We start from the raw sequence: 24,432 nt of genomic DNA, 5'->3' as shown, positions 1-24,432 counted from the left end.
CTTCTCCTTTTTGTAGTATAGTAATATTTATTGAGCACCCATCTGATGTAACGCACTGAACTAAGTACCCAGGAAATGGAGAAAAAAAAAGAAGTGGCATGTACCCTGCCGCTAAGGAGCTTCTGTGGTGTTTATTAAGAACATACTCTGTGCTAAACACTGGGTAGATATAAGACACAGTCCCTGGCCCACATGGGGCATACAATCTAAGGGGGAAGGAGAGTGGGTATCCTCCCAGTTTTACAGATGAAGAAACTGAGGGACAGAATAGTTAAGTGATTTGCCCAAGTCACATAGCAGGCCAGAGGCCAAACCAGGATTGTGCCTCCTTTTCCTCATCTGTAAAATGGGGACTAAATACTCTCTCCTACTTAGACTAGGAGCTCCATGTGGGAAAAGAACTGAGTCCAACCAGATGATCTTTTTTTATGGTATTTGTTAAGCGTTTACTATGTGCTAAGCCCTCTGCTAAGCACTGAGTTAGATATAAGCTAATCAGGTTGGACAATGCTCTGCACACGGTAAACACTTAGTAAATATGATCAGCTGGCAGAGACCATGTTCCGCATGGGGCTCATGAAGTTAAGCCATTTGCCTAAGGTCACACAGCAGACGAGTGGAGGAGCAGGATTAGAACCGAAGTCCTTCTGACTCCAAGCCCATATTCTATTCACTAGGCCATGCTATTTCTTGTATCTTGTGTCTACTCTAGCATTTGGTACAGCATATCAAGTTAGCACTTAAGTACTAGGAAAAAAGCAAACAAACAGTTTTGTTCTATAGAGGTCATTTCTTGTCGGTTCCCTGCCCTCATGATGATGATGATGATGATGTTGGTATTTGTTAAGCGCTTACTATGTGCCGAGCACTGTTCTAAGCGCTGGGGTAGACATAGGGGAATCAGGTTGTCCCACGTGGGGCTCACAGTCAATCCCCATTTTACAGATGAGGGAACTGAGGCACAGAGACGTTAAGTGACTTGCCCACAGTCACACAGCCGACAAGTGGCAGAGCTGGGATTCGAACTCATGAGCCCTGACTCCAAAGCCCATGCTCTTTCCACTGAGCCACGCTGGTGCAATCTCCCCAGTCTCTGATCCTTTTTTACCCCTGATGGGTCACGTTGGTCTAGACCAGTCCAGAAAAACTCCCAGATGGACTCGGGGCCCAGGCGGCCTTCCGGGCAGCCTCCACTTCATGGCAGCTATCGGCCCTCCTGGGCCCGCTCTTGACCCCGCAGGCAACCACGCCAGTGTACGTGACCGTTCTAGATGAGAACGACAACGCGCCCGTGTTTCAGCAGCAGCACTACGAGGTGTCCTTGGATGAGGGTCCAGACACCCTCAATGCCAGCCTCATCACCGTCCGGGCCCTGGACTGGGATGAGGGCCCCAATGGCTCAGTCATCTACGCCATCATCCAGGGCAACATCATCAACACCTTCCACATAGACAGCGCCACGGTCAGTGCCCACCCCGATGCCCCTGCCGGCCACCTCCGCCTAATCTGGAGTCCCCTGGGTGTGGGTGTGTTGGGGGAAGGGGGCGCCACGGAGGGCTGGCGGGGAGAGGGAAGGTTGTGTGCGGGTGTGGTGCACGTGTGGATGTGTGGATGTTTGTGTGTGGGTGATTCTTCCCACAGGGCCTGATCAGCACCATGAAAGAGTTGGACTATGAGATCAGCCACGGACGGTACACGCTGCTCGTCACCGCCACTGACCAGTGCCCAGTCCTGTCCCATCGTCTCACCTCCACTGCCACGGTGTGTTCCGCCAGCCGAGAGAGGGGGGCCGGGGCTGCCTCTCCTGGTGCTGACTACCTGGAGGCCCGCGGGAGAGGGTGGGGGCTACAGACAAGGAGCGGAGAGGTGCCTGCCCGGGCCTGGGGAAAGGGCAAGATGGAAGAGATGGATCAATGGGGTTAAGCTGGAAGCTGGGGTAGAGGGGTCCCATGCCCGCTGCTGCTGCCACCCTCCCACCGGGCATGAGAAAGGGATTTGGGTCTCTGACCAGTGACTTAGAAGGTCCCCTAAAACCAAGCCCTACTGTACCAATTGGAGCAGTCCTCCACACCCTCCCTGGCTAAACCCATTCCGAACTGGCCCCGAGGGGAGTGAGCACAACCAGACTGGCCAAAGGACTGGCCCCCCAGCCAAGGAGCCAGCCCCGCTTCCCCTCAAGAGCCCCTCCACTGGGTTTACGTGAGCCCCTCCTTGTCAGGGCACAGCCCCTGCCCCCCAGCATCCCTCAGCACCCCGATCAGCCCCAGCACCCCCGCACCGCCCCCCCGCCCCCAACCCCAGGGCTGCCAAGGCTGAGCTGTGGCTGGGTCCTCTGCAGGTGCTGGTGAACCTGAATGACATCAACGACAACCGGCCCACCTTTCCCCAGGCCTACGAGGGGCCTTTTGACATCACGGAGGGGCAGCCTGGCCCCAGGGTGTGGACCTTCCTGGCTGTGGACGGCGATTCAGGGCCCAACGGGCAGGTGGAATACAGCATTGTGGGCGGGGACCCTCTGGGTGAGTGGGGCTGGGGATCGGGATGTTTCTAGTGGACAAGAGCCCATGGCCAGTGATTGTACAGGCTAAGCTAGCCTCACCCATAGGAAAAGGGGAGAAGGCAGATGCTTCCAGAGTGTGGACCTTGCTCCTTGGAACCACTCCCAGAAGGAAAGCTCGAGGGTATTGGATGTCAGTCACCCACCTGGTGACATCAACTGGAACACCACCAATCACAGGGGAGGATTTGGTCCAGGAGGAGGGGGAAGCAGCATGGCCTAGTGGAAAGAGCACCGGCTGGGAGTCAGAGGACCTAGATTGTAATTCCAGTTCTGTCGCTTGTCTGCCATGTGACCTTGGGAGAGTCACTGTGCCTCACTTACCCCATCTGCAGAATGGGAATTAAATAACTGTTCTCCCTCCTTCTTAGACTGTGAGTCCCATGAGGGATCTTGTTATCTTGTATCTACCCCGGGAGTTAGAACAGGGCTTGACATATAATAAGTGCTTAACTACCATTATTATTTATTATTCTTATCGCCACGTAGGGCACCAGAAATTGGGGGACATGCGCCTTGGTGCCTCCAGCGACTGACTGGGTGACCTTGGGCAAGCCTCTTCTCCTCTCTGGGCTAGGTTAGGGGGCAGCCTCTTTAAGCAGAGAGTTTGGAACAGTAGAGCCTGTTTAAGCGGGGTAGTGTGGGGTCAAGCAGGGGTTGGTAGTAGAGAAAACATATAGAATAGGGAAAACATGTAGAATGCTACAGGCAGCATCCTTTCCACAAGGAATCTTTGTGTCCTTCTATTGCAAGATAAAACCAGGAGGATGGGATGTGGAAGGACTAGGGAGCTGAGTGAAGCTTTTGGGAAATCACAACACGCTGCCAAGGCAGATTTGAACTTCTCGTTTTGGAAGAAGCAGGGAAGATGCTCGGGGTGAAGTGTAAGAGAGGAGCATGGGTACAGATGAGTAAACTAAACTACACAGCCCAGGGCCTGTTTTCAGTTCAGACGTAGACCTGCTGAATTTCATTAGGAAAGTTACTTCCCCTCTCTGCTCCCCAGTTTCCCTTACTGTAAAGCAGGTAATAAGCTCTTCCCCAACATCTTAGGGCTGGTGGGAGGGTGAAGAAGTTCTGTCTCTAGAAAACCCAGAGTTCCAGAGAGCCTGTTTGCAGCTCAGGACTCAGGGACCCCACTCCTCCCTCTCCACCTCCCCCATCGCCATGATTTGACTTTTCGGGTCACCGACTTTCCATTAGCAGAGAGGGAGGGGAGGCTGGATGAGTGACCACTTGCAAGCCCTTCCTTCCTTCTTTAGACCTGCTGAGTTTCAATAGGAAAGTTACTTCCCCTCTCTGGTCCCCAGTTTCCCTTACTGTAAAACCGGTAATAGGCTCTTCGCCCACATCTTAGGGCTGGTGGGAGGGTGAAGAAGTCCTGTCTGTAGAGGACCCAGAGTTCTAGAGAAATGTCAAGGTCTTTGCTTGCCTTGTCTCACGAAGGAAGCACCAGTCCCCAGAAAGAAGAGGGATGCAGTCACTGGTCCTCCCCTCCCCCCCCATTACATCCAAGGCACCAAAGAGGGTACTGTACCAGACCTTTCGAAATGTAAGGTGAAATGGGGATTTTCAGGAAAGAAGGAAGTAGAAGAAGTGGTTAGGTCCAACCTGAGAAGGATCCATCCATCTCAGGCCTTTCTAGTTGTCCCGCCGTTCCAGACCAGAGCCTCATCCCAATAAGTATGCGAGTCCATGGCCCCACCAGCTGAGAAACATCAAAGCCTAGTGGATAGAGCACGAACCTGACAGAGGGACTTGGATTCTAGTCCCGGCTCTGCCACAAGTCTGCTCTGTGACCTTGGGCAAGTCACTTTACTGCTTTATGCCTCAGTTACCTCATCTGTAAAATGAGAATAAGAGTGTGAGAACCATGCTGGAAAGGGACTGTGTTCAACCCGAGTGACTTGTGTCTACCTCAATGCTTAGAACAGTGTTTGGCACATAGTAAGTGCTTTACAAGTGCCATAGTTATTATTAATGTCAGAGTCCCCTTTATTCATTTCCTTGGGAATTGAAAGGACATTTCAGGAGGGAGAGGAGACTCAGGGACCCCACTCCTCTCTCTCCACCTCCCCCATCGCCGTGATTTGACCTTTCAGGTCACCGACTTTACATTAGCGGAGAGGGAGGGGAGGCTGGGCGAGTGACTACTTGCAAGCCCTTTCTTCCTTCTTGAAATCCTTTGTTCTTCCCCAAAATGGGGCCCAGGGGAGTTTGTGATCTCTCCGGTGGAGGGGGAGCTGCGAGTCCGTAAGGATGTTGAGCTGGACCGGGAGAACATTGCGTTCTACAACCTCACCATCTGCGCACGGGACAGGGGGACCCCCGCCCTCAGCTCCACGGTGAGTTCTGGGTAAGGTGTGGAGATCAACAGAATACATTTATTTCTTTTAATGTCTGTCACCCCCTCTAGACTGTAAGCTCACCGTGGGTGGGGAGCATGTCTACAAACTCTGTTGTACTCGCCCGCGCGCTTAATGCAGTGCTCTGCACACAGTAAGTGCTCAATAAATACGATTGATTTACTGTTGAATAAAAACTTGTATGTCCCCCGGTGTTTAGAACAGTATTTGGCAAATAGTAAGCACTGAACATGTACCATAATGATAATAATAATAATCATTATTATTTATATTAATGTCTGTCTCCCCCTCTACCAACTCTTCCGAGCACTTAGTACAGTCCTCTGCACACAGTAAGTGCTCAATAGTTATCATTGATTGATTACTTGATGGAGCCCACAACATCCCCGAACTCACGCCCACAGGAATCTGTGCAGCCGGGGAATATCTTCAGGTCCGATTGGATCAATGCGTGGACAGGCCATCCAATACAGGCTACCTGGGAGAAAGCTGGGATTGTGCAGGGAAGAATTTGTGATGTTAGGTGGATGGATAAGGATAGGTGGCCAGAAGGGCAGCTATCACATGGTTCCTCCTAGTGACCTGCTGCCACCATAAGGCTGGGCAGACCACAGAGATGACTCCTAAATGACATTTTCCTCTAAGTCTTGTCCTTTGCTCTCCGGTATCCTCTCCCTCACCATTTCTTGTACCTCTCGGAGGTTCATACCGAGAAGGGTCTCCTCCAGTAACTCTCACCTCCTCTCAAGCACCGACCACGTTTCCCGGGAACTTGGGCATTCAGGGTGTGGAGATGTTCAAACCATTGGCAGGGTTACAGCCATTTCTATCCCCAGGTCCATTTCTCTGTGCACCAGAGCCCCAGTGATTGACAGATAGCTGTCATCCACCAACAGCTTTGAGATAGCCAGTTTGCAGTGTGTGAGAAAGATGAGAGAGAGACCATTGATAGCAAACCAGGTGAGAAAAAATGCTATCAAAATAAGTATTAAAATGAAAGTAGTAAGGATTGTGTATTTTTAAACAACTTCCTTTGGGTTCATGTTAGTCCAGATGCCTCTCTGTCTAGTGTAGCTATATAGGCTTGTGAACACTGTCAGCGAGGAAACCAAACAACTTCCGGAAACTAAAGTTACCTGACCACATCATCAGCTTACTCAAATAAACAAACATAAATTAAGTAAATAAACATAAATGGCAGGAATTCTCCTGCTGCGTACCTAAGGCAAGAGCTAATGTAATTAGCTACACTTCCGTTGCTGTGCTCCCGGATGAGTGAATCTCTGGCAACTGGAAGATGGCTATCACTATGCCATTTGTGGTTATAGCCAACACTTACCATTTATGAATCATTCCTCCACCATTCTCGCTGCCTGCTGTCTGCCTCTAAGGTATTTGCCTTCGAATTCAGCATCAAATCTGAAGGTTCTGGGTTGCCGTGCCCACTAGCGAGTTCATTCTGAGTTCCCGGTTGTCTTGCTGGCCTAGCAGTGCTACTGTATTGGCGTCTCCACACAGAAACATCTCCACCCCAACCCTTTTCTTTGTTCTTCTTTTCCCTCTGTCCTTTCCTCCCTCCTTGCCTGGTCCCCCACTCTCCCGTCCCCAGATCCTGGTGGGCGTGAGGGTCTTGGATATCAATGACAACGACCCAGTGCTGCTGAACTTGCCCCTGAATGTCTCCATCAGCGAGAACAGCCCCGTCTCCAGTTTCGTGGCCCACATTCACGCCAGTGACGCTGACAGTGGCCGCAATGCCCTCCTGACCTTCAACCTGACAGCCGGCAACAGGGACCGGGCCTTCCTCATCAATGCCACGGTAAACCCAATCCTCCGCCCCTCCCACCCCCTGTGGCTGAGGGACCGAACCTGCCTCCGCCATCCATTGAGGCTTACTGGATAGAGCACAGGCCTGAGAGTTAGAGGTCATGGGTTCTAATTCTGGCTCCACCACTTGTCTGCTGTGTGACCTTGGGCAAATCACTTCACTTCTCTGTGCCTCAGTTATCTCATCTGTAAAATGGGGATTAAGTCGGTGAGCTCCATGTGGGACTCACCTCAACTGATTAGCTTGTATCTACCCCAGCACTAAGACCAGTGCTTGGCACATAGTAAGCACTTAACAAATATGATTATGAATAATTATTATTAATTAAGACCCTGTGCTCCTTCTACTAGACTGTCTACTACAGTAAGACAAAGCCTCAGAAAATGCTGCATCCCAGGTACCGATCCTTCTCTGATGAAGCAGGGTCTCTGAGGAGGTGGTTCTTTTGGTTGGGCTGACGGGCAACCATCCCCATTTGACCTCCTTCTGCCTCCAGGAAGAAAGGAGGTTCAGAGAGGAGGTTCTTTCCACCCACCTCCTCCTAACCCCAAGCCCCACCCTCCTTCAGGATAGAAGTTTTTGTTTTTCTCCCTTCTCCCCTGGGATTCATGAGTGTGAACCGTTTTGAGGTGAAGAGGTCTCCCAGTGGGAAGCTAAGGAAGCTTAACAAATACCATTAAAAAAAAGAGCATGGTCTTGGAGTCAGACGACCTGGGTTCTAATCCCAGCTCTGCCACTTGCCTGCTGTGTGACTCTGGACAAGTCACTTAACTTTTCTGTGCTTCGGTTCCCTCATCCACAAAATGGGGATTGTGGAGGGTAAACCAGTAAGGTGCACTGCCACCAAGAAGCTCTTGGGCCAAAAGCTTTGCATGGAAAGGAAGCCAGAGAGAATGCCAAGGTCAGACACTGCAAATATCAAACATGGCAACACAGTAATGGACAGCCCTTTTGTGAGCACAGTGTGGCCAAGGCAGTGGGTCTCTCATTGGCCTATTCAGGCACACACCCATAAGTGAATTTCATAAGTGAATTTCACCATCATTGGTGTCTTCTTCTAATAAGAAGGATAACTATATATGTTATAATATATTATATATATATATATATTTAAATAATTACAGCAGCAGTGTGGTGTCAAGGATAGAACATGGGCCTGGGTGACAGAAGAACCCGGGTTCTAATACCAGCTCTGCCATTTGTCTGCCGTGAGACTTTGAGCAAGTCACTTAACTTCTCTGTGCCTCAGTTACCTCATCTGTAAAATGGGGATTGAGATTATGAGCCCCATGTGGGACAGGGACTCTGTCCAACCCTATTTACTTGTGTCCACCCCAACACTTAGTACAGTGCCTGGCACATAGTAAATGCTTAACAAAAACCACAATTATTATTCCAAATAATAATAATAGTAATAATAGTTTGTCATTTAGGGCTCAAACTGCTCCCTCCAGCTGACATTGCTCACTTGATCTCAGCCACCCCAAACCTCAGAGTCAGGGTCCGCCTTGGAAAAAGAAGAGCTTCATTCACTGCATGATCCAACAGGTTCTCCAGGGTGGAGGGGTCCCAGGGACTGGGAGCGCCTTCCCCTTCTCTAATGCGACTCCTCCCGGTCTGTCTTCTCCCCAGACAGGTGTTGTCTCTGTGAACCGCCCACTGGACAGGGAGAGGATCCCAGAATACAAACTGACCGTCTCCGTCAAGGACAACCCTGAGAATCCACGCATCGCCCGGAGGGTGCGTGCCAAGGGTGCCAGGGACCCCCCGGGGGACAGGGGGAAGGAGAGGGACTGAGATGGGGAGACTGGGACAGACTAGGCTGGCAGAAAAGAGGGTCAGAAAGCAGAGTGGCCTAGTGGAAAGAGCCCGGGCCTGGGAGTCAGAGGACCTGGATTCTAAACCTGACTGCGGCACTTGTCGCTGTGTGACTTTGGACAAGTCACTTAATTTCTCCGTGCCTCAGTTTCCTTATCTGTAAAATGGAGATTAAGAACGTGAGCCCTATGTGGGACAGCGACTGTGTCCAACCCCATTGTCTTGTATCTACCCCAGCGCTTAGTACGGTGCCTGGCACATAGTAAGCGCTTAACAAATACGACAATTATTATTATTATTATTATTATTAGCTTTCCTCACCCCCTGCCAGCGGAGCCCCCTTGGAGCTCTCCGTGGTGCTGAGCAGGGTGAGGTCTGCCGCCCCTGCCCTCAGAAATCCATCCTTGGACCATTACCACTGTCCTTGTGATTTTTTTCTGGTATTTATTAAGCACTTGGAATGTGCAAAGCAATACACCAAGCACTGGGGTAATTTCAGAAAAATCATCTAGGGCCCACAAGGATCACAGAACCTAAGAAGGGGAGGCAGGCCCCTACAGCAATAAGAATTCAATATGAGTTCCTGCTATGGCCCTTTCTCTCTGCTACTCTCTGCTCTCTCTGCCCTCCCCAGAATCTCTGGTGGTCATTGGTGCCAATGCTTAGAATGGCCTACAGAAGGTTTTCCTGACTTATTTTTAAAGTCCATCACGACCTCTCTCTGGGTCAGTCACCTGGGCCCCCAACACAGATCCTCCCACGATCCATTCCCCCATCTCCCACCTGCCACCTCTTCTCCTGTGCTCTCACCCTGCAGGATTTTGACTTGCTGGTGGTTCTAATCGCTGATGAGAATGATAATCATCCACTGTTCACCCAAGACTCCTACGAGGCAGAGATCATGGAGAACTCCCCTGCAGGTGAATCCCTGTGGAGAACGAGTCTCTGGGAGTCTCCTTGAGCTAGCAGCCTATTCCCTGGGGGTGAGCGCTGGGGGGTGGAGGTCACTTTTCTCTGAAGGGAACTCACCTCTCAACTCACCTCCCTGAGGGGCGCTGGGCACTGACCCCCAGAGCTGGAGGAGAGAACCTGAGCAGAGGTCACTCCGGAGGACCTGAGCAGGATTATTAGCTGCCAATCCTCATCTGATGAGGCAGGATCTCTAGGGAGGTGGTTCTTACGGTTGAGCTGGCAGACAATTGGCCCCATTCACCCTCTACCTGCTCCCAGGAAGAAGGGAGATTCAGAGGAAACCACTGTCTACCCTCCTCCTGTGACTCCCAAGCACCACCCTCCTTCAGGTTGGAAGGTTTTCTCCCCATCCCCTGGGATTCCCGGATGTGAACTGGTCTGAGATGAAGAGGTCTCCTGATGGGAGCTAGTGGCTAGAGCACGGACTAGGAGTCAGAAGGTCATGGGTTCTAATCCCAGATCTGCCACTTCTCTTTTGTGTGGCCTTGGGCAAGTTACATCACTTCTCTGGGCCTCAGTTACCTCATCTGTAAAATGGGGTTTGAGACTGTGAGCCCCACATGGGACAGGGACTGTGTCCAACTCGATTTGCTTGTATCCACCCCAGCGTTTAGAACAGTGCCTGGCCCATAGTAAGCACTTAACAAATACCGTTATCATTATTATTATTATCACTGTTATTATGAGAGACCAGTTCTGGGTTTTAGCCCCCAGTGTCAAGTTTCGGGGAAGGGCTTTGGGATGGCTGTAACTGGAGTGGTCCTTGAGACTTGCGGAGATTTGGTTTGGATCCGAGATTGGTTGAGGGAGGCTTGGAGCCGACCGTGCGGCATGTGATAGGGCAAGGGATACCTTGGGAGTAACCAGCAGCCTCCTGTATGCCTCCTTCACGTTTCTGCCTCCTCTAGGCTGTCCTGGGAAACCTGTGTGCAGAAAATCAAGCAATTGATCAAGGGTATTCATTGAGAGTTACTATGTACCAAGCATTGTACTAAGTGCTTGGGAGACTACACTACAACAGAATGAGTAGACACGTTCCCTGCCCAGCCTAGAAGAGGGTGTGGACCACCTACTGTAAGCAGAACCTTGGCCTAGGCTCTTTGGTGACAGTCCACGAAAATAAAAGGACTACAGTCAATCTAGTGGGGAAGGTCGCAGATGTAATGGACAAAAATACAATAATTAAGAGGAAGAATGGGAAATGATAAACATCTCGAACTAACAAACAAGAGTTGATAAATACATGCCTGCTGAGGGGCTCGTCCCATAATAGTTGTGGGATGACCATGATCTGCTTGGGGATGAGGGGAATGGGAGAGGATCAGTCAGGCAAAGCCTCCTGGAGAAAGTGGCTGTTTGGGAGAACTTGGAAGATAGTCGAAGGGAAGATGTACCACGTAGGGAGAAGGTGCCTGCAATGGGTCGGAGATGGGAGAGTGGGGAGCAAGGGACAGCGAGAACTACAGTAGCTGGGATCTCATACACAAGTGTTAGTACCTGGAATCTCATACACAAGTGTTACCCCAAGGGGTTGCAAACAGCAAAAAAGATCTGTTAAACCCAGGCTCGTGTTATGCTTTCTCAGTCATACATGCACACACATGCTTAGGTAGCCCACGTGTATGCGTTTCGCCTGTCAGCAAGTCTGCCCTGGGCCCCCAGCCGGCCCCTGGATGGGCTTGCTCATGGTTCTGTTTTGTTCTTTCCCCCAGCAGGGCTTGAGGCCGCTACCCAGAGGCTCCTGGGTTCAGTCTGCCAAGGCTGCTCCATCCAGTCCCACTCCTCCTCCTGTCCTCCACCTTCAGGGGTCCTACCTGGGGCCTTACCCTCTCTGTCCTCCACATTCATTGCTGTCAGCCATGTTGTCAGTCACCCGGGGCTGGGAAGGGGTGCTGGGTTGGGGAGGGGGGAGGAGGGGAGGAAGTCCCTTCATCCAGAGGCGATCCACTCCTCTTCTGTCTGGTGCAGGAACCCCCCTCGTGGTTCTGAACGGGCCAATCCGGGCCTTCGACAAAGATCTGGGCGTCAATGCGGTGGTGACTTACACGCTTCTAGGAGAGCAGAGTCATCTCTTCGACATAAGCCGCAGCACTGGTGAGCCCCACAATGCCCTCTGCCCCCACAACAGGCACACACACACATACGTGCACACACAGACACACACCCTCCAAACCCAGCATTGCCCATGTCCAGTGCTACTGGACAGTGGGTTAGATTCTGGGGGAAAAGAAAAAGCCGGACTCCCTCCCCCTTACTGCTTTCCTGGGGTTGAGTCCATTGCATCTTGGGACTAATCATCCAGGAATGCTCCAGGGCCTTGAGATTTGAGGGAGGGCTCTAAGGAAAGTCACCCAGTCAGCCCCCTTTTGTCCTATGGGGGTTTGGTGCAGAGCTGGTGGGCCTGGGCGGGTTCGTGAGAGGAGCTGGATAGATCTCCAGGAGGAGTTTATTCCCTCAACCTGAGAGCCCCTCCAGAGGCCATCGCCTCTGCATCGTAGCCAGGAGAAGCCAGGCCGTTGATGCCCACGAGGGGAAGAGTGTTGCTTTGTACTATAAGCTTGTTGTGAGCAGGGGACGTGTCTACCAACTCTGTTTTATTGTACTCTCCCAAGGGATTAGTAGAGTGCTGTGCACATAGTAAGTGCTCAATACATACTACTGATTGATTGATTGATTGGAAAGTGAGAGACCTGAATTCTACTCCTGATTAACTGGTTAATGTGGGCAAAGACCACAGAAATGTTTCACAGTGTGCACACTCCCCCACACCCCCCCACTGCTCGTCTCCTGGCTTGGGCCGTGGCCCATTGGGAACGTGACTGGCAGGGCAGAGAGTACAATGCTTAGTACAGTACCTGGCCCATAGTAAACACTTAACAAATGCCAAAATTATCATTAATATTATTAACATTATTATATGGCACCACACAAATTATCAGCACTAGAATTGGTTCCTCTGGTTAGGGCCTGGGCCCTGGGGTCTCAGGAAGAAGCCTATCCATCATTCCTGATGGGAGAAACTTCATCCATCATCAGTGTAACTTGGGCACCTAGTGTGTGCGGAGCACTGGATGGGGGCACTTTGGGACATACAAGAAAAGTGAAATTAGTCTCTGCCCTCACGGAACTTCCAGTCGAATGGAAGAGACAATGGGAGATGCACCAAGCTCTCTCCATCACAGGTCTGAGCACTAAACTCTGTCTCTTTAAAGAGTGGTCCCGACTCTAACAGGGCTCAGCTCTTGGAAGTGCCAGAGAAGAGGAAACATGAGTTTTCAGCATGTAAAATGTTCCTGTTCACCTCTCCCTCCTTTCTCTCCTCTTCCTCCTTTCCTGCCTCCCCACCTTTCCTTCCATTTCCCTCTATCCCCGCCCCCCCCATCCCCACACTCACACACACACACACACACACACACACACACACTTTGCCCATCTCCATCACTCCTCCACTGTCCATGCATGCGTCTACTTCTCTCCCTCGGCCTCCCCTGGCTCCACGGCCCTGGCCAGGCATAGTGGTAGTGCGCCCAGACACTGACCTGGATCGGGAAGCTTTCACCCCGCCACACCTGGAGCTGCTGCTGCTGGCAGAGGACGTGGGGCTACTCAACAGCACCGCCGAGCTCCACATCTCCATCTTGGATGACAACGACAATCAGCCCATCTTTTCCCCCGCAGCCCTGACTGTCCGACTGCTGGAGAACAGCCCGCCAGGTCTGGGGACCTCCTGGGCGGGTGGGGGAGCCCGGGAAGGGTAAGAGGTGGGAGTGCGGAGGGGGCAGAACCTTGTCATACTGCTCAGGGGAACTAAGAGCCTAACACAGGCTTTAGAGGACTCAATCACCTTGCCCTCTCCTATCTCACCTTGCTACTCTCCTACTCCAATTCAGCCTACACACTTCGCTCCTCTAACACTAACCCTTCTCACTTTACCTCTATCTTGTCCATCTTGCCACCAACCTCTCACATCCTGACTCTGACCCGGAACGCCCTCCCTCTTCACACCCAACAGACAATGACTCTTCCTGCCATAGAAGCCTTATTAAAGGCACATCTCCTCCATGAGGCCTTCCCTGACTAAGCCCTCATTTCCTTTCCTCCCTCTCCCTTCTGCGGCTCCCTGACTTGTTTCCTTTATTCATCCCCCCCTCAGCTCCACAGTACTTGTGTACGTAGCTGTAATTTATATATATTAACGTCTGTCTCTCCCTAGACCGTAAGCTCCTTGTGAACAAGTAATGTGTCTGTTCACTGTTGTATTGTACTTTCCAAGCACAGTGCTCTGCATATAGTAAGCACTCTAATATGATTGAGAGACTAACTAGCATCACAAGAGCACCAGCCCAAGACCAGTCACTCAATCGACGATATTGATCAAACACCTACTGAGCTCCAGGTCACGCTGACTGAATGGTCGACCCTTGATCCACTCAGCCCAGACCTTGGGACACTTGGAGGACAGTAGGATTGCAGTCCTCCTGCCAGGAATGGTCCACCCATTACCCCTCGCTTCTCCCCTCTTCATTCCCAACTTACCCTCTCCCACCCCGAGCTGTCCCTCTCACAACCCCTGGTGACCCCTCTCCCACAGGGTCCATCCAAACCTAGATGGCATCCCTGCCCCATCTCACCCCTGCAGGATTTTCCATCCTCCAGGTGACCGCCAGTGACAAGGACAGCGGCCCCAATGGGCAGCTGAGCTATCGGATCGAGAGCGGGGCCCAGGATCGCTTTCTAATCCACCCGGTCACCGGCCTGGTGCGGGTGGGCGATGCCACCATCGACCGGGAGGAGCAGGATGCCTACCGGCTGACGGTGGTGGCAGTGGACCGGGGGACGACCCCGCTCTCGGGCACTGCGGTGGTCACCATCCTCATTGACGACATCAATGACTCTCGGCCCGAGTTCCTCGACCCTGTCCAGACCGTGAGCGTGCCTGAATCCGCCTCACCGGGCACCGTCGTCGCCGAGGTGCCCGCCATCGACCGCGACCTTAACCCCCAGCTGGAGTATCACATTGTCAGCATCGTGGCAAAGGACGACACGGATCACCTGGTGACCGAGCAGGACCAGGCTTTCGCCGTGAATGCGGAGACAGGTATGCGGCTTGCCGGGGTCGGGGCGGGGTGGTCTCCTCTCGCTCGTACACTGTCTCTTTCTCACAGTCTCTCTCCCTGCACCTCCTTTTTCTTGCTTTCTCTTTCTTTCATCTCTTCCTGCTGCTCTTTCTCCCTTAGCTTGCCCTGGGCTCTCTCTGTTGCTTTCTCTCTCTCCCTCTCCCCGGTCCTGACTGCACTCTAGACTAACCGATTTCAACCCTCTTCTCTTCCCTCCGGCTTTCAGGCCCGCAGGTTTGAGCTCTGTTTTTCTATCATTCTCGCCTCGTCTCTTTGCCCACCCCACCCACCGTCTCACATCCACACCCACCATGCCCTCCATGCCACTTCCTCTCCCCTACCCCGAGCACCTAGCCTGACTCCCTGTCAGAGCTGCTGGGGCACGACCTTTGCAGACTGAACGGAACCCACTCCCTTTCCCCGATGCCTACCCCCCAGCCAGGCCCAGCCTGGAGATGGGAAGTGGGCAAAGGAGGAGGGAGGAGGAGGAGAAGGAGGATGAGGAGGAGGAGGAGGAAGCCTCTGGGTAAGTGACACAGAACCACCAGGGGGAGCTCGGTGGGTCACTTCTGGGGTGGGACCAAATAGGTCCCAGCCCTTTACCTGCCCTGCCTCACCCTAGGATTGGAGAGGGAAGGTCCATATGGCCCCTGGGGCTAGGGGCACCAGTCCTTAGGTCAAACAGACAGAAGGATAGTCACTGGGGTGGGCAAGGGAAGGAAGTAAGGAGGGAGAGTTTATTTTAGGGAGTCGGGGTCTTCCTTCTCCCCCTTCCTGACTTGCTGGGGGTCTGAGTTTGGGCAGTGGATTAAGTGAAACTTTTGGGGTTGCCAGGGTCTGTGCTGGTGAAGTCCCCCTTGAACCGAGAGCTGGTCGCCACCTATGAGGTCACCATCTCGGTGCTTGACGGTGCCAGTGACCTTCCCGAGCGCGCTGTCAGCGTGCCCAACGGTAAGAGTCCCACCCCCACCCCCGTCTTCCCAGTGCCAAGAACTGCCCTGAGCATCACCCCAGGGACCACAGGGCACAGGGTATGGGCCGACAGAAGTGGGAGGGGGAGGCGGTGCTGGAGGGATTAATCTCACTGGAGCCATCAGTCGGAACCCACATGCCCAGGACTCAACACCTGGCCCAGAGGAATGGCTGGGCCCTGTGGTGCAGTGAATAAAAACACCGTAAATCTGAGGGGTGACTCCTACACCTGTCCTGGAGAATGGGGAGAGGTAGTGTTTGGGGTGAGAGGAAATTAATGGTTTTACACTACAGTCAGAGTCATCTGGAGTAGACTTATCCTCTATACTGTAAATTTGGGCAGGGACTATGTCTCTCAACAAATGGTATTTATCAATCAATAGCATTTATTGAGCGTTTACTGGGTGCAGAGCGCTGTACTAAGCACCTGGGAGAGTACAATACAGCAGAATTAGTAGATGTGTTCCTAGCATCTAATGAGTTTATAACCAGCTCTATTGTATTGTCTCCTCCCAAGAGCTTAGTACAGTGCTCTGCACACACTAAATGCTCAATAAGTACCATTGATCAATTGACGGTGAGGGAAAGGGGCCCTGTGAGAACTAGATTTCCCCTCTGTCTGAGTCGATCCCCAGCGGGATCTGACCGAAAGTCCCTTGGATGGATGAGGCCTGTCACGTTCCACTGCTCCGTTTCTCCCCCCCCCCCACCCCACCCCCCGGGACTATACCTTCTTCTTTGGCTCTGCCCTCACCGGCTCTTCCTTCCCTTGCTCCGCCCGGCTCCGTCCCTCCCCCATCCGGCTCCACGGCCCCCAGCCAAGCTGACCGTCAACATCCTGGACGTCAATGACAACACACCCCAGTTCCGGCCCTTTGGGATCACCTACTTCATGGAGCGGGTGCTGGAAGGGGCGACGCCGGGCACCACCCTCATCTCAGTGGCCGCCGTGGACCCCGACAAGGGGGCCAATGGACAAATTACCTACACTCTGCTGAACCTGGTGCCCCCGGGATATGCCCAGCTTGAGGATGATTCTACAGGTAGGCCAGTATGAGAGATAGAACACCACAGCCCCCTTCCCTACAACAAGCCCTCTGACTGCAGTGACAGTTACCTCTGATGGAGACATGGGACAGCCCTTTCCTTGTCCCCAGAAATCCAGATTGGTCAGTGGGGCAGCGGCAGCCCGATGGGGATGCCGCCTCCATTGGAACCACATGATTTGACTGTACTTGTCGGCCGTCCTTGGCCCCCAAACCCCATCCCCTCCCCAATGGTGGTTTGGCCAATTTGGCCAATTGCCCCTCTTCCTTGTGGCGGGACTCTCGATGAGCACATGCTATCTCCCTCCATAGGGCCATAAAGCACAGGCCTGGGAGTCAGAAGGATATGGGTTCTGATCTGGGCTCCTACACTAGAGTGCTGTGTGACCTTGGGCAAAACACTTCACTTCTCTATACCTCAGTTACCTCATCTGTAAAAGGGGGATTGAGACTGTGAGCCCCAGTGTGGGACAGGAACTGTGTCCAACCCCATTTGCTTGCATCCACCCCAGCTCTTAGTACATTGTATGAGCTTAACAGATATCACAATAATTGTTATTATTACTGCTACAGCCCTGAGGGAAGGGCACAGAAGGGCATGTGATTGAGGCAGGGCACTAGGGTGTAACTGCCCCTAAGGACGCTGGAGACCAAGTTGCCCTCTGCTCCAACACCATCTTCCCCCAGCTATAAAGTTTCCAGCCAGTGAGGGCAGGGGCAGAGCAGGGTAGGGCAGAGGCAGGGTCAGGGATCGGGACGGGGCAGGGACCGGGGCAGAACAGGGCCAAGACGGTCTGGCTCAGCTGGGACAGGGGCACATCTGTACTTGTGCTTTTTTCCCTACTCCCGCTGTGAGTGAGCAAGAGGGCCAACATGTAGATGTGAACTCCCCCCTACCCCCCAGGAAAGGTCATCGCCAACCGGACGGTGGACTACGAGGAGGTGCAGTGGCTCAACTTTACGGTCCGAGCTTCGGACAATGGTTCTCCACCCAGAGCGGCCGAGATCCCCGTGTACCTGGAGATTGTGGACGTCAACGACAACAACCCCGTCTTCGGACAGGCGGCCTACCAGGTGGGCGGAGCCGCGGGACCAGGAGGTGGCCTGAGACAGTGCAGGTCCCCGCCACCCCCAGGTCAGCTCCCCCATCCTGGAGGACCCACAACTAACCACAGACTCAACAGCCTAGTGGGGCAGCGGAGATTTCGGCTCCTCCAGCCAGCTCTTCCCACTGACGTCCTGCCTGTTTTCCTTGTTCTGTCCCGTCTCCCACATCCAGATACCTGTCTTAGAGGATGTGCCCCTGGGCACGGTCCTTTTGACAGTTACAGCCACGGATGCTGACTCGGGCCCCTTCGCCCTCATCCAATATAGCCTGGGGGATGGAGAAGGCAAGTTTGGGATCGATCCTTCCACGGTAAGAGGGGCCCCGGGGGAGGAGTGGCCATGGCTGAGGGTGACCCCGACCTCGGCTTGTCCTGGACTTCCAAGATCACGTTGTCCATCCCCCTGCCTCCAGGCTGATGGGTCTGGTTCCTACGATTAAGAGCGTGAGCCCCATGTGTCCAACCCGATTAGGTCATATCTACCCCACTGCTTAGAACAGTGCTTGACACACAGTAAGCACTTGACAAATACCATTATTTTTTTTAATCTCTAAATAAGAAGAGTTCAACCCCTAATGCAGTACCCAGGGCTCCCCCAACAGAAGTGCTTACATCAACCCTGAATCCCTCCTTCTGCAGCAGAAACCCCTCAGAGCAGGTGGAGGTAAGCCACCTCCTCAGTGTTTACCCTTCACAAATCCTCAAGGAGCCCTTTGCCAGAGAAAGTGGAAGTTCCCAATTCCTTCCCCCTTCCCACGTGTGTGCTCCAAGAGGTATCGGAGGGCAAGGGACAGAGACCACCAGCCTCTTCCCTCCACCCAATCCTGCCACCACGGGATCCTGTCCGGTTTTCCCTGGCTGTGGAGAAGCAGGTGATTCTCCTGATTGGAATCAGCTCCATCACTTCCGACCCTGGAGTGGAACAGAAACTGCTGGGCCAGTAGAAGGCCAAGCAGAAGGCTAGGCGGAAGGTCTGGCTCCAGGCCCAGGGGCCTCTGGCTAGAGGAAGCAATGGGTAGTGGGAGATCCAGAGGGCAGGGCCGGCTCCTTCTGCCCTCCCAGGGAGACATCTTTGTGCTCTCCGCCTTGGATCGGGAGAAGAAGGACCACTACATCCTCACGGCTGTGGCCAGAGACAACCCCGGAGATGTATCCAGTAACCGCCGGGAGAACTCGGTGCAGGTGGGAGCTCAAGGGCCGGGCTGCCAGGCTGCTGGGCTGAGTGCCCTTGGAGGTCTGGGGAACTGCCCAGAAGGCGAAGCGGGAAGGGCAGCGGCCGCCAGATTAGGGGAGCAGGAACAGTGGGTGGGGTCGCAGGGAAGTAGAGAGTCCCTGGAGCAAAAGAAGAGTCCCCGCTGAGCTATACTGCTGAGGGCAGTGGAGAGAGGACAGACACGGCCCCTGCAAAAAGGGAGGAAAGGGCCTGGAAGATTAGTAGTGGTTTATATTGTACTCTCCCAAGCGCCAAGTACAGTGCTCTGCATACAGTAAGCACCCTATAAATACCATCGCTTGATTGATTACTGCGTGCCTTTTAGGTGCAGAGTGCTGTCTTGGGTTCCTGTTGTGTGCAGAGCACTATACTGAGCACTTCTGGGAAACTATAGAGGGTGTCTCCAGGGGCTCGACAGTGAACCTAGTGCCTCCTGGGAGCAGGAGCCGAGCCCTTGCGACTCAGAGAGGCGAGGCTCCGTCACTGGAGAAGAGGAGCTCACAGGCAGCAGTTAGTGGAGGTTAAGGGAATAGCTGGGGATGGGTTGAGCCAGGAATCCATTCCAGATCCTGGAGCCCCATTTCCCAACCTGTCTTTTAGGTCCCGGTGCCCAGGTATTTACTGCTATTGTTCTTGTCTGTCCGTCTCCCCCGATTAGACTGTCAGCCCGTCAAAGGGCAGGGACTGTCTCTATCTGTTACCGATTTGTATTCATTCATTCATTCAATAGTATTTATTGAGCGCTTACTATGGGCAGAGCACTGTACTAAGCGCTTGGGATGAACAAGTCGGCAACAGATAGAGACAGTCCCTGCCGTTTGACGGGCTTACAGTCTAATCGGGGGAGACGGACAGACGAGAACAATGGCACTAAACAGCGTCAAGGGGAAGAACATCTCGTAAAAACAATGGCAACTAAATAGAATCAAGGCGATGTACAATTCATTAACAAAATAAATAGGGTAACGAAATATATACAGTTGAGCGGACGAGTACAGTGCTGTGGGGATGGGAAGGGAGAGGTGGAGGAGCAGAGGGAAAAGGGGAAAATGAGGCTTTAGCTGCGGAGAGGTAAAAGGGGGATGGCAGAGGGAGTAGAGGGGGAAGAGGAGCTCAGTCTGGGAAGGCCTCTTGGAGGAGGTGATTTTTAAGTAAGGTTTTGAAGAGGGAAAGAGAATCAGTTTGGCGGAGGTGAGGAGGGAGGGCGTTCCAGGACCACGGGAGGACGTGACCCAGGGGTCGACGGCGGGATAGGCGAGACCAAGGGAGATGGTCCTTGTGACCCAGGCAGACACGAGCTGCAGGTAGTTTGCAGATAAAAGCAGCATGGCCTAATGGAAAGAACCAGGGCCTGGGAGTTAGAGGACTTGGGTTCTGATCTCAGCTCAGCCACTTGTCAACTGTGTGACAAGCAGCGTGGCTCAATGGAAAAAGCCTGGGCTTGGGAGTCAGGTGTCATGGGTTCTAATCTCAGATCCGTGGCTTGTCAGCTGTGTGACTTTGGGCGAGTCACTCAACTTCTCTGTGCCTTAGTTCCCTCATCTGTAAAATGGGGATTAAGACTCTGAGCCCCACGTGGGACAACCTGATCACCCTGTATCCCCCCAGCGCTCAGAACAGTGCTTTGCACATAGTAAGCGCTTAACAAATGCCTTTTTTTTAACAGAAGCAGCATGGCTCAGTGGAAAGAGCCCGGGCTTGAGAGTCGGAGGTCATGGGTTCGATTTCCGGCTCTGCCACTTGGCAGCTGTGTGACTGTGGGCCAGTCACTTAACTTCTCCTTGCCTCGGTTACCTCATCTGTAAAATGGGGATTAACTGTGAGCCTCACGTGGGACAACCTGATTGCTCTGTATCTACCCCACAGTTTAGAACAGTGCTCTGCACATAGTAAGCGCTTAACAAATACCAACATTATTATTATTACCTCTTCTATAAAATGGGGATTCAGACTGTGAGCCCCACTGCGACAAGGACTGTGTCCAACCTGATTAGCTTGTATCTACCCCAGCACTTAGTACAGTGCCTGGCACATAGCGCTAAACAAATACCATTTTAAAAAGCCCTTTGAAGTGTTTTCTCCCAGTCCTTACTACTGCTTTCTTCTAATCAATCCCTGACCCCTGGCCCTCTTCTCCCGGCAGGTGGTGATCACGGTGCTGGATGTCAATGACTGCCGGCCCCAATTCTCCCGGGGCCAGTTCAGCACCAGTGTCTATGAGAATGAACCCGAAGGCACATCCGTCATCAGCATGGTGGCCACCGACCAGGATGAGGGTGACAACGGAGAGGTGGTCTACACCATGGATGGGCCCGGCGTGGGTATGTAGCCGCAGCCAGGCCTAGAATGGCGATGTTTCCCAGTGGAGGATCGAGACCTCCCTGTTTACCCTAAGCCCTGAGGGACCCCCAGCTGGAAAGGAAGAAGCATGCCCACCCCATGCCTGCCTTCAGGGACAGGGGGGACATGCCCCATGCCAGGGACCAGGGAGAGTCGGCTAGGGTGGGGTCTGGGGGAGGTGCCTGTACTAGAGGGCAGGGAGAGTCAGCCCAGGCAGGGGCCATGGGGAGTTGGTCAGGGTAGGGGCCGGGGAGACGCTTGTACTAGAAGCCAGTGAGGGTCAGCCAGGGCAGGTGCCAGGGAAATTCACCTGGGCAAGTGCTAGGGGGAGAAGCCTGTACCAGGGACCAGAGAGAGTCAGCCAGGGAAGGGGCCAGAGAGAGCTGGCCACGCAGGTGCCAGGGAGAGTCAGCTGGGGCAGGGGCCAGGAGGAAATGCCTGTACCAGTGGCCACGGAGAGTCAGCCAGGGGGAGGTGCCAGGGGCCAGGGTACCAGATCCTGACAAGAGGAGTTGAGGATGGGATAGCAGTCGCCCCCGCCGAGGACCGGGGGTGGGAAGGAAGGAAGGAAGGATGGATGCAGAGGATTCATCAGGGCTGCACCCTAAACAAGGCCCCATGGGGAGCGGCAGACAAAGAGCTGGGCGCAGCCTCTCCCCTCCTGAGCCTCCAATCCATTCAGGCAGTCGGAGAGATAGCCAGCTCCACGCAGACCCTCCCATCTGGCAAGCCCAGCTCATTCTGTTTCCCAGGGATCCATGAAGCCCAGGTGATAGGAATGCAGGGAACAAGAAAGATGGCAAGGCTTGGGGCTGGGGGAAGGAGAGGGGGAGGGTGCCGGGGCGGGAGGGTGGGGGGGCTGGAGCACTGGGGCTGGGGTGGGTTCCAGCCAGTGCCGGGTCACCTCCCCCCCCAAAGAGGCCTTCCAGATCCACCAGGACTCGGGGCTGGTGACCACCCGGCGGCCCCTGCAGTCGTATGAGAGGTTCAACCTGACGGTGGTGGCGACGGATCGGGGGCAGCCCCCGCTCTGGGGCACCTCCATGCTGCTGGTCGAGGTGATTGATGTCAACGACAACCGGCCCGTCTTTGTCCGCCCCCCCAACGGCACCATCCTCCATGTCAAGGAGGTAATCAATGCCCCATGCCCATCCTCACCAACCCTAACCCCTGCCCTCGCCACCAGCCCATCCCAACCCCCACCCCCACCACTCGCCCCTCCCCACCCTGCCAATATCCACCCTCACCACTTACTATTCTCCACCTGCCACTCTCATCACCCATCCCTCCCTACCCCTCACCAATCTCCACCTTCATCATCACCTGCTCTTCCCCCCACCACTTCCTGCCACCACCCTCCAGCCCATCCCTTCCCACCCACCTCTCCCCAGCCCCACCAATCTCCACCAATTCTTGCCGCCTTTCACCACCTGCCCCCACCAACCCACCATCCTTCCCGGGCACCCTTCACTGTCTGAACCCCTGACCCAGATCTCCTGTTCCTGACCCCAAAGTTGTCTGTGCCTCTTGAGTGAGGAGCAGGGAAGAAATTTCCAAAGGACAATATAAGGACGACAAAAAGGACGACGAATGCTCCAGTTTTGGCATGTGGGGGCATTGGGCAGCTCCAGTCAGTATCCAGTAATGGTGATGGTGGCATCTATTAAGCACTTACTATGTGCTAAAACACTAGGGTAGAGACAAGAGGCACAATCAGAGAGGGAAAACAGGAATTTTATCTCCTTTTCACAAGTGAGAAATCTAAGGCACAGAGGGTTAAATGGTTTGCCCCAGGTCACACTGCAGAAAAGTGGCAGCGCTGGGACTAGAACCTGGGTCTCCTAACTCCCAGTCCTGTGCTCTTTTCACCAGTCCACGCTACCTCTTGGTAACTTATAATGGGGATTACTTGCAATTTGGATTATCGGAGGCAGGTAGTTTTTGAAGCACTTGCCTTCGGCAACCCTACCTTCCTGGGTCCTTTTCCTTTGGTCAGAGCTCCTCGATAGCCATCAGTCAACCAGTGGCACTTATTGAGCGCTTACTGTGTGTGCAGGGCACTCTATTAAGTGCTTGGGAGAGCACAATATATCAGAATTGTTGCCCCCAATAAGCATCCAGTGACTCTCCTAAATTCCCATCCCCAGAATCATCTTTCCTCCAGGCCCAGGCTCTTCCTGGGGCCACCTCCCTTCACAGCCCACCCAGTGTCCTCTTTTTGCCATTATCTGTGGATTGGTACTGTCCGCCCCCCATCCCCCATTTCTTTTACTCTTGCAGAGAGTTGTGGTGGCCAGCAATGCTGAAAAATTCCTGAAACACGGATGCATTTCTGGCCACTCTTGGCATCCCCCTGCAATTCCCTAGGGAATTGCATGGTTCCTGGGATCCATAATCCCTAGGCCCAGGGAAAGGTCCCAGTAGGTCAGGATTGTGGTTGGGTTTGGAGGGGAAGCAGGAGGCAGCTCTCGGGACATCTGACAATGAGTGGGGAGAAGGGAGTCATCGGGTCTGTGTGCCACCATCTCTGTCCCCGTGAATCCTTCAGGGACCTGGGTCCCCCTGGCTTGGGGAGCTGCCAGGGTCTCAGGGGGAGGCAGTGATGGGCAGAGCCTGGGATGTGAGGCTCTGTGAGTCCTGAAGTTCAGGGGTTTGGGGCCTGAGCGAGCATCATCTGGCCCTCCGGTCCCTGTCTCCTGCAGGAGATTCCCCTGCGCTCCAGCGTGTATGAGGTCTACGCCACCGACAGGGATGAGGGGCTCAACGGGGCCGTCCGCTACAGCTTCCTCAAGACAGGTGCCGGAAACAAGGACTGGGAATACTTCTCCATCGATCCCATCAGCGGCCTCATCCAGACGGCTCAGCGTCTTGACCGTGAGAAGCAGGCCATGTACAGTGTAAGCCTGGGGCAAGGGGTAGAGGGCGGGCAGGGGGGCAGAAGGTAAGGGCCAAAGTCCAGGGTAGAGGATGGAGGGCAGAGGGTGGGGGCAAAGGATGGGGCACAAGGGAGGAGGCTAAGCATAGGGCTAGAGAGTGGGTGGGCAGAGGTTGGGGACTAAGAGCTAGGGGGGAGAAGGTGGGAAGAAGAGAGTGAAGG

At 53.7% G+C, this 24,432-nt stretch overlaps 1 protein-coding gene across 2 annotated transcripts in view; it reads left to right on the top strand.

Annotated features, from left to right (window-relative positions):
* CDH23 (cadherin related 23) overlaps positions 1-24,432 on the top strand; it is a 382,425-nt gene that overhangs the window by 340,549 nt on the left and 17,444 nt on the right. Inside the window, exons 36-53 of one of the 2 annotated variants that reach the window (XM_039911511.1) lie at positions 1,241-1,462; positions 1,642-1,761; positions 2,339-2,519; positions 4,769-4,902; positions 6,533-6,742; positions 8,384-8,491; positions 9,387-9,489; positions 11,510-11,635; positions 13,052-13,255; positions 14,181-14,639; positions 15,493-15,609; positions 16,449-16,673; positions 17,581-17,750; positions 17,956-18,093; positions 18,845-18,964; positions 21,139-21,316; positions 22,254-22,465; positions 24,038-24,232. In XM_039911511.1, coding sequence (XP_039767445.1) covers positions 1,241-1,462; positions 1,642-1,761; positions 2,339-2,519; positions 4,769-4,902; positions 6,533-6,742; positions 8,384-8,491; positions 9,387-9,489; positions 11,510-11,635; positions 13,052-13,255; positions 14,181-14,639; positions 15,493-15,609; positions 16,449-16,673; positions 17,581-17,750; positions 17,956-18,093; positions 18,845-18,964; positions 21,139-21,316; positions 22,254-22,465; positions 24,038-24,232 — 3,222 coding nt within the window. The remainder of the gene's footprint in view (positions 1-1,240; positions 1,463-1,641; positions 1,762-2,338; positions 2,520-4,768; positions 4,903-6,532; positions 6,743-8,383; positions 8,492-9,386; positions 9,490-11,509; positions 11,636-13,051; positions 13,256-14,180; positions 14,640-15,492; positions 15,610-16,448; positions 16,674-17,580; positions 17,751-17,955; positions 18,094-18,844; positions 18,965-21,138; positions 21,317-22,253; positions 22,466-24,037; positions 24,233-24,432) is intronic. The other variant, XM_039911510.1, reaches the window with a different exon arrangement.

Source organism: Ornithorhynchus anatinus, chromosome 3, assembly GCF_004115215.2.
Source record: "Ornithorhynchus anatinus isolate Pmale09 chromosome 3, mOrnAna1.pri.v4, whole genome shotgun sequence".
Taxonomy (NCBI): Eukaryota; Metazoa; Chordata; class Mammalia; order Monotremata; family Ornithorhynchidae; genus Ornithorhynchus; species Ornithorhynchus anatinus.
This window is presented reverse-complemented; position numbering and strand designations above follow the sequence as displayed.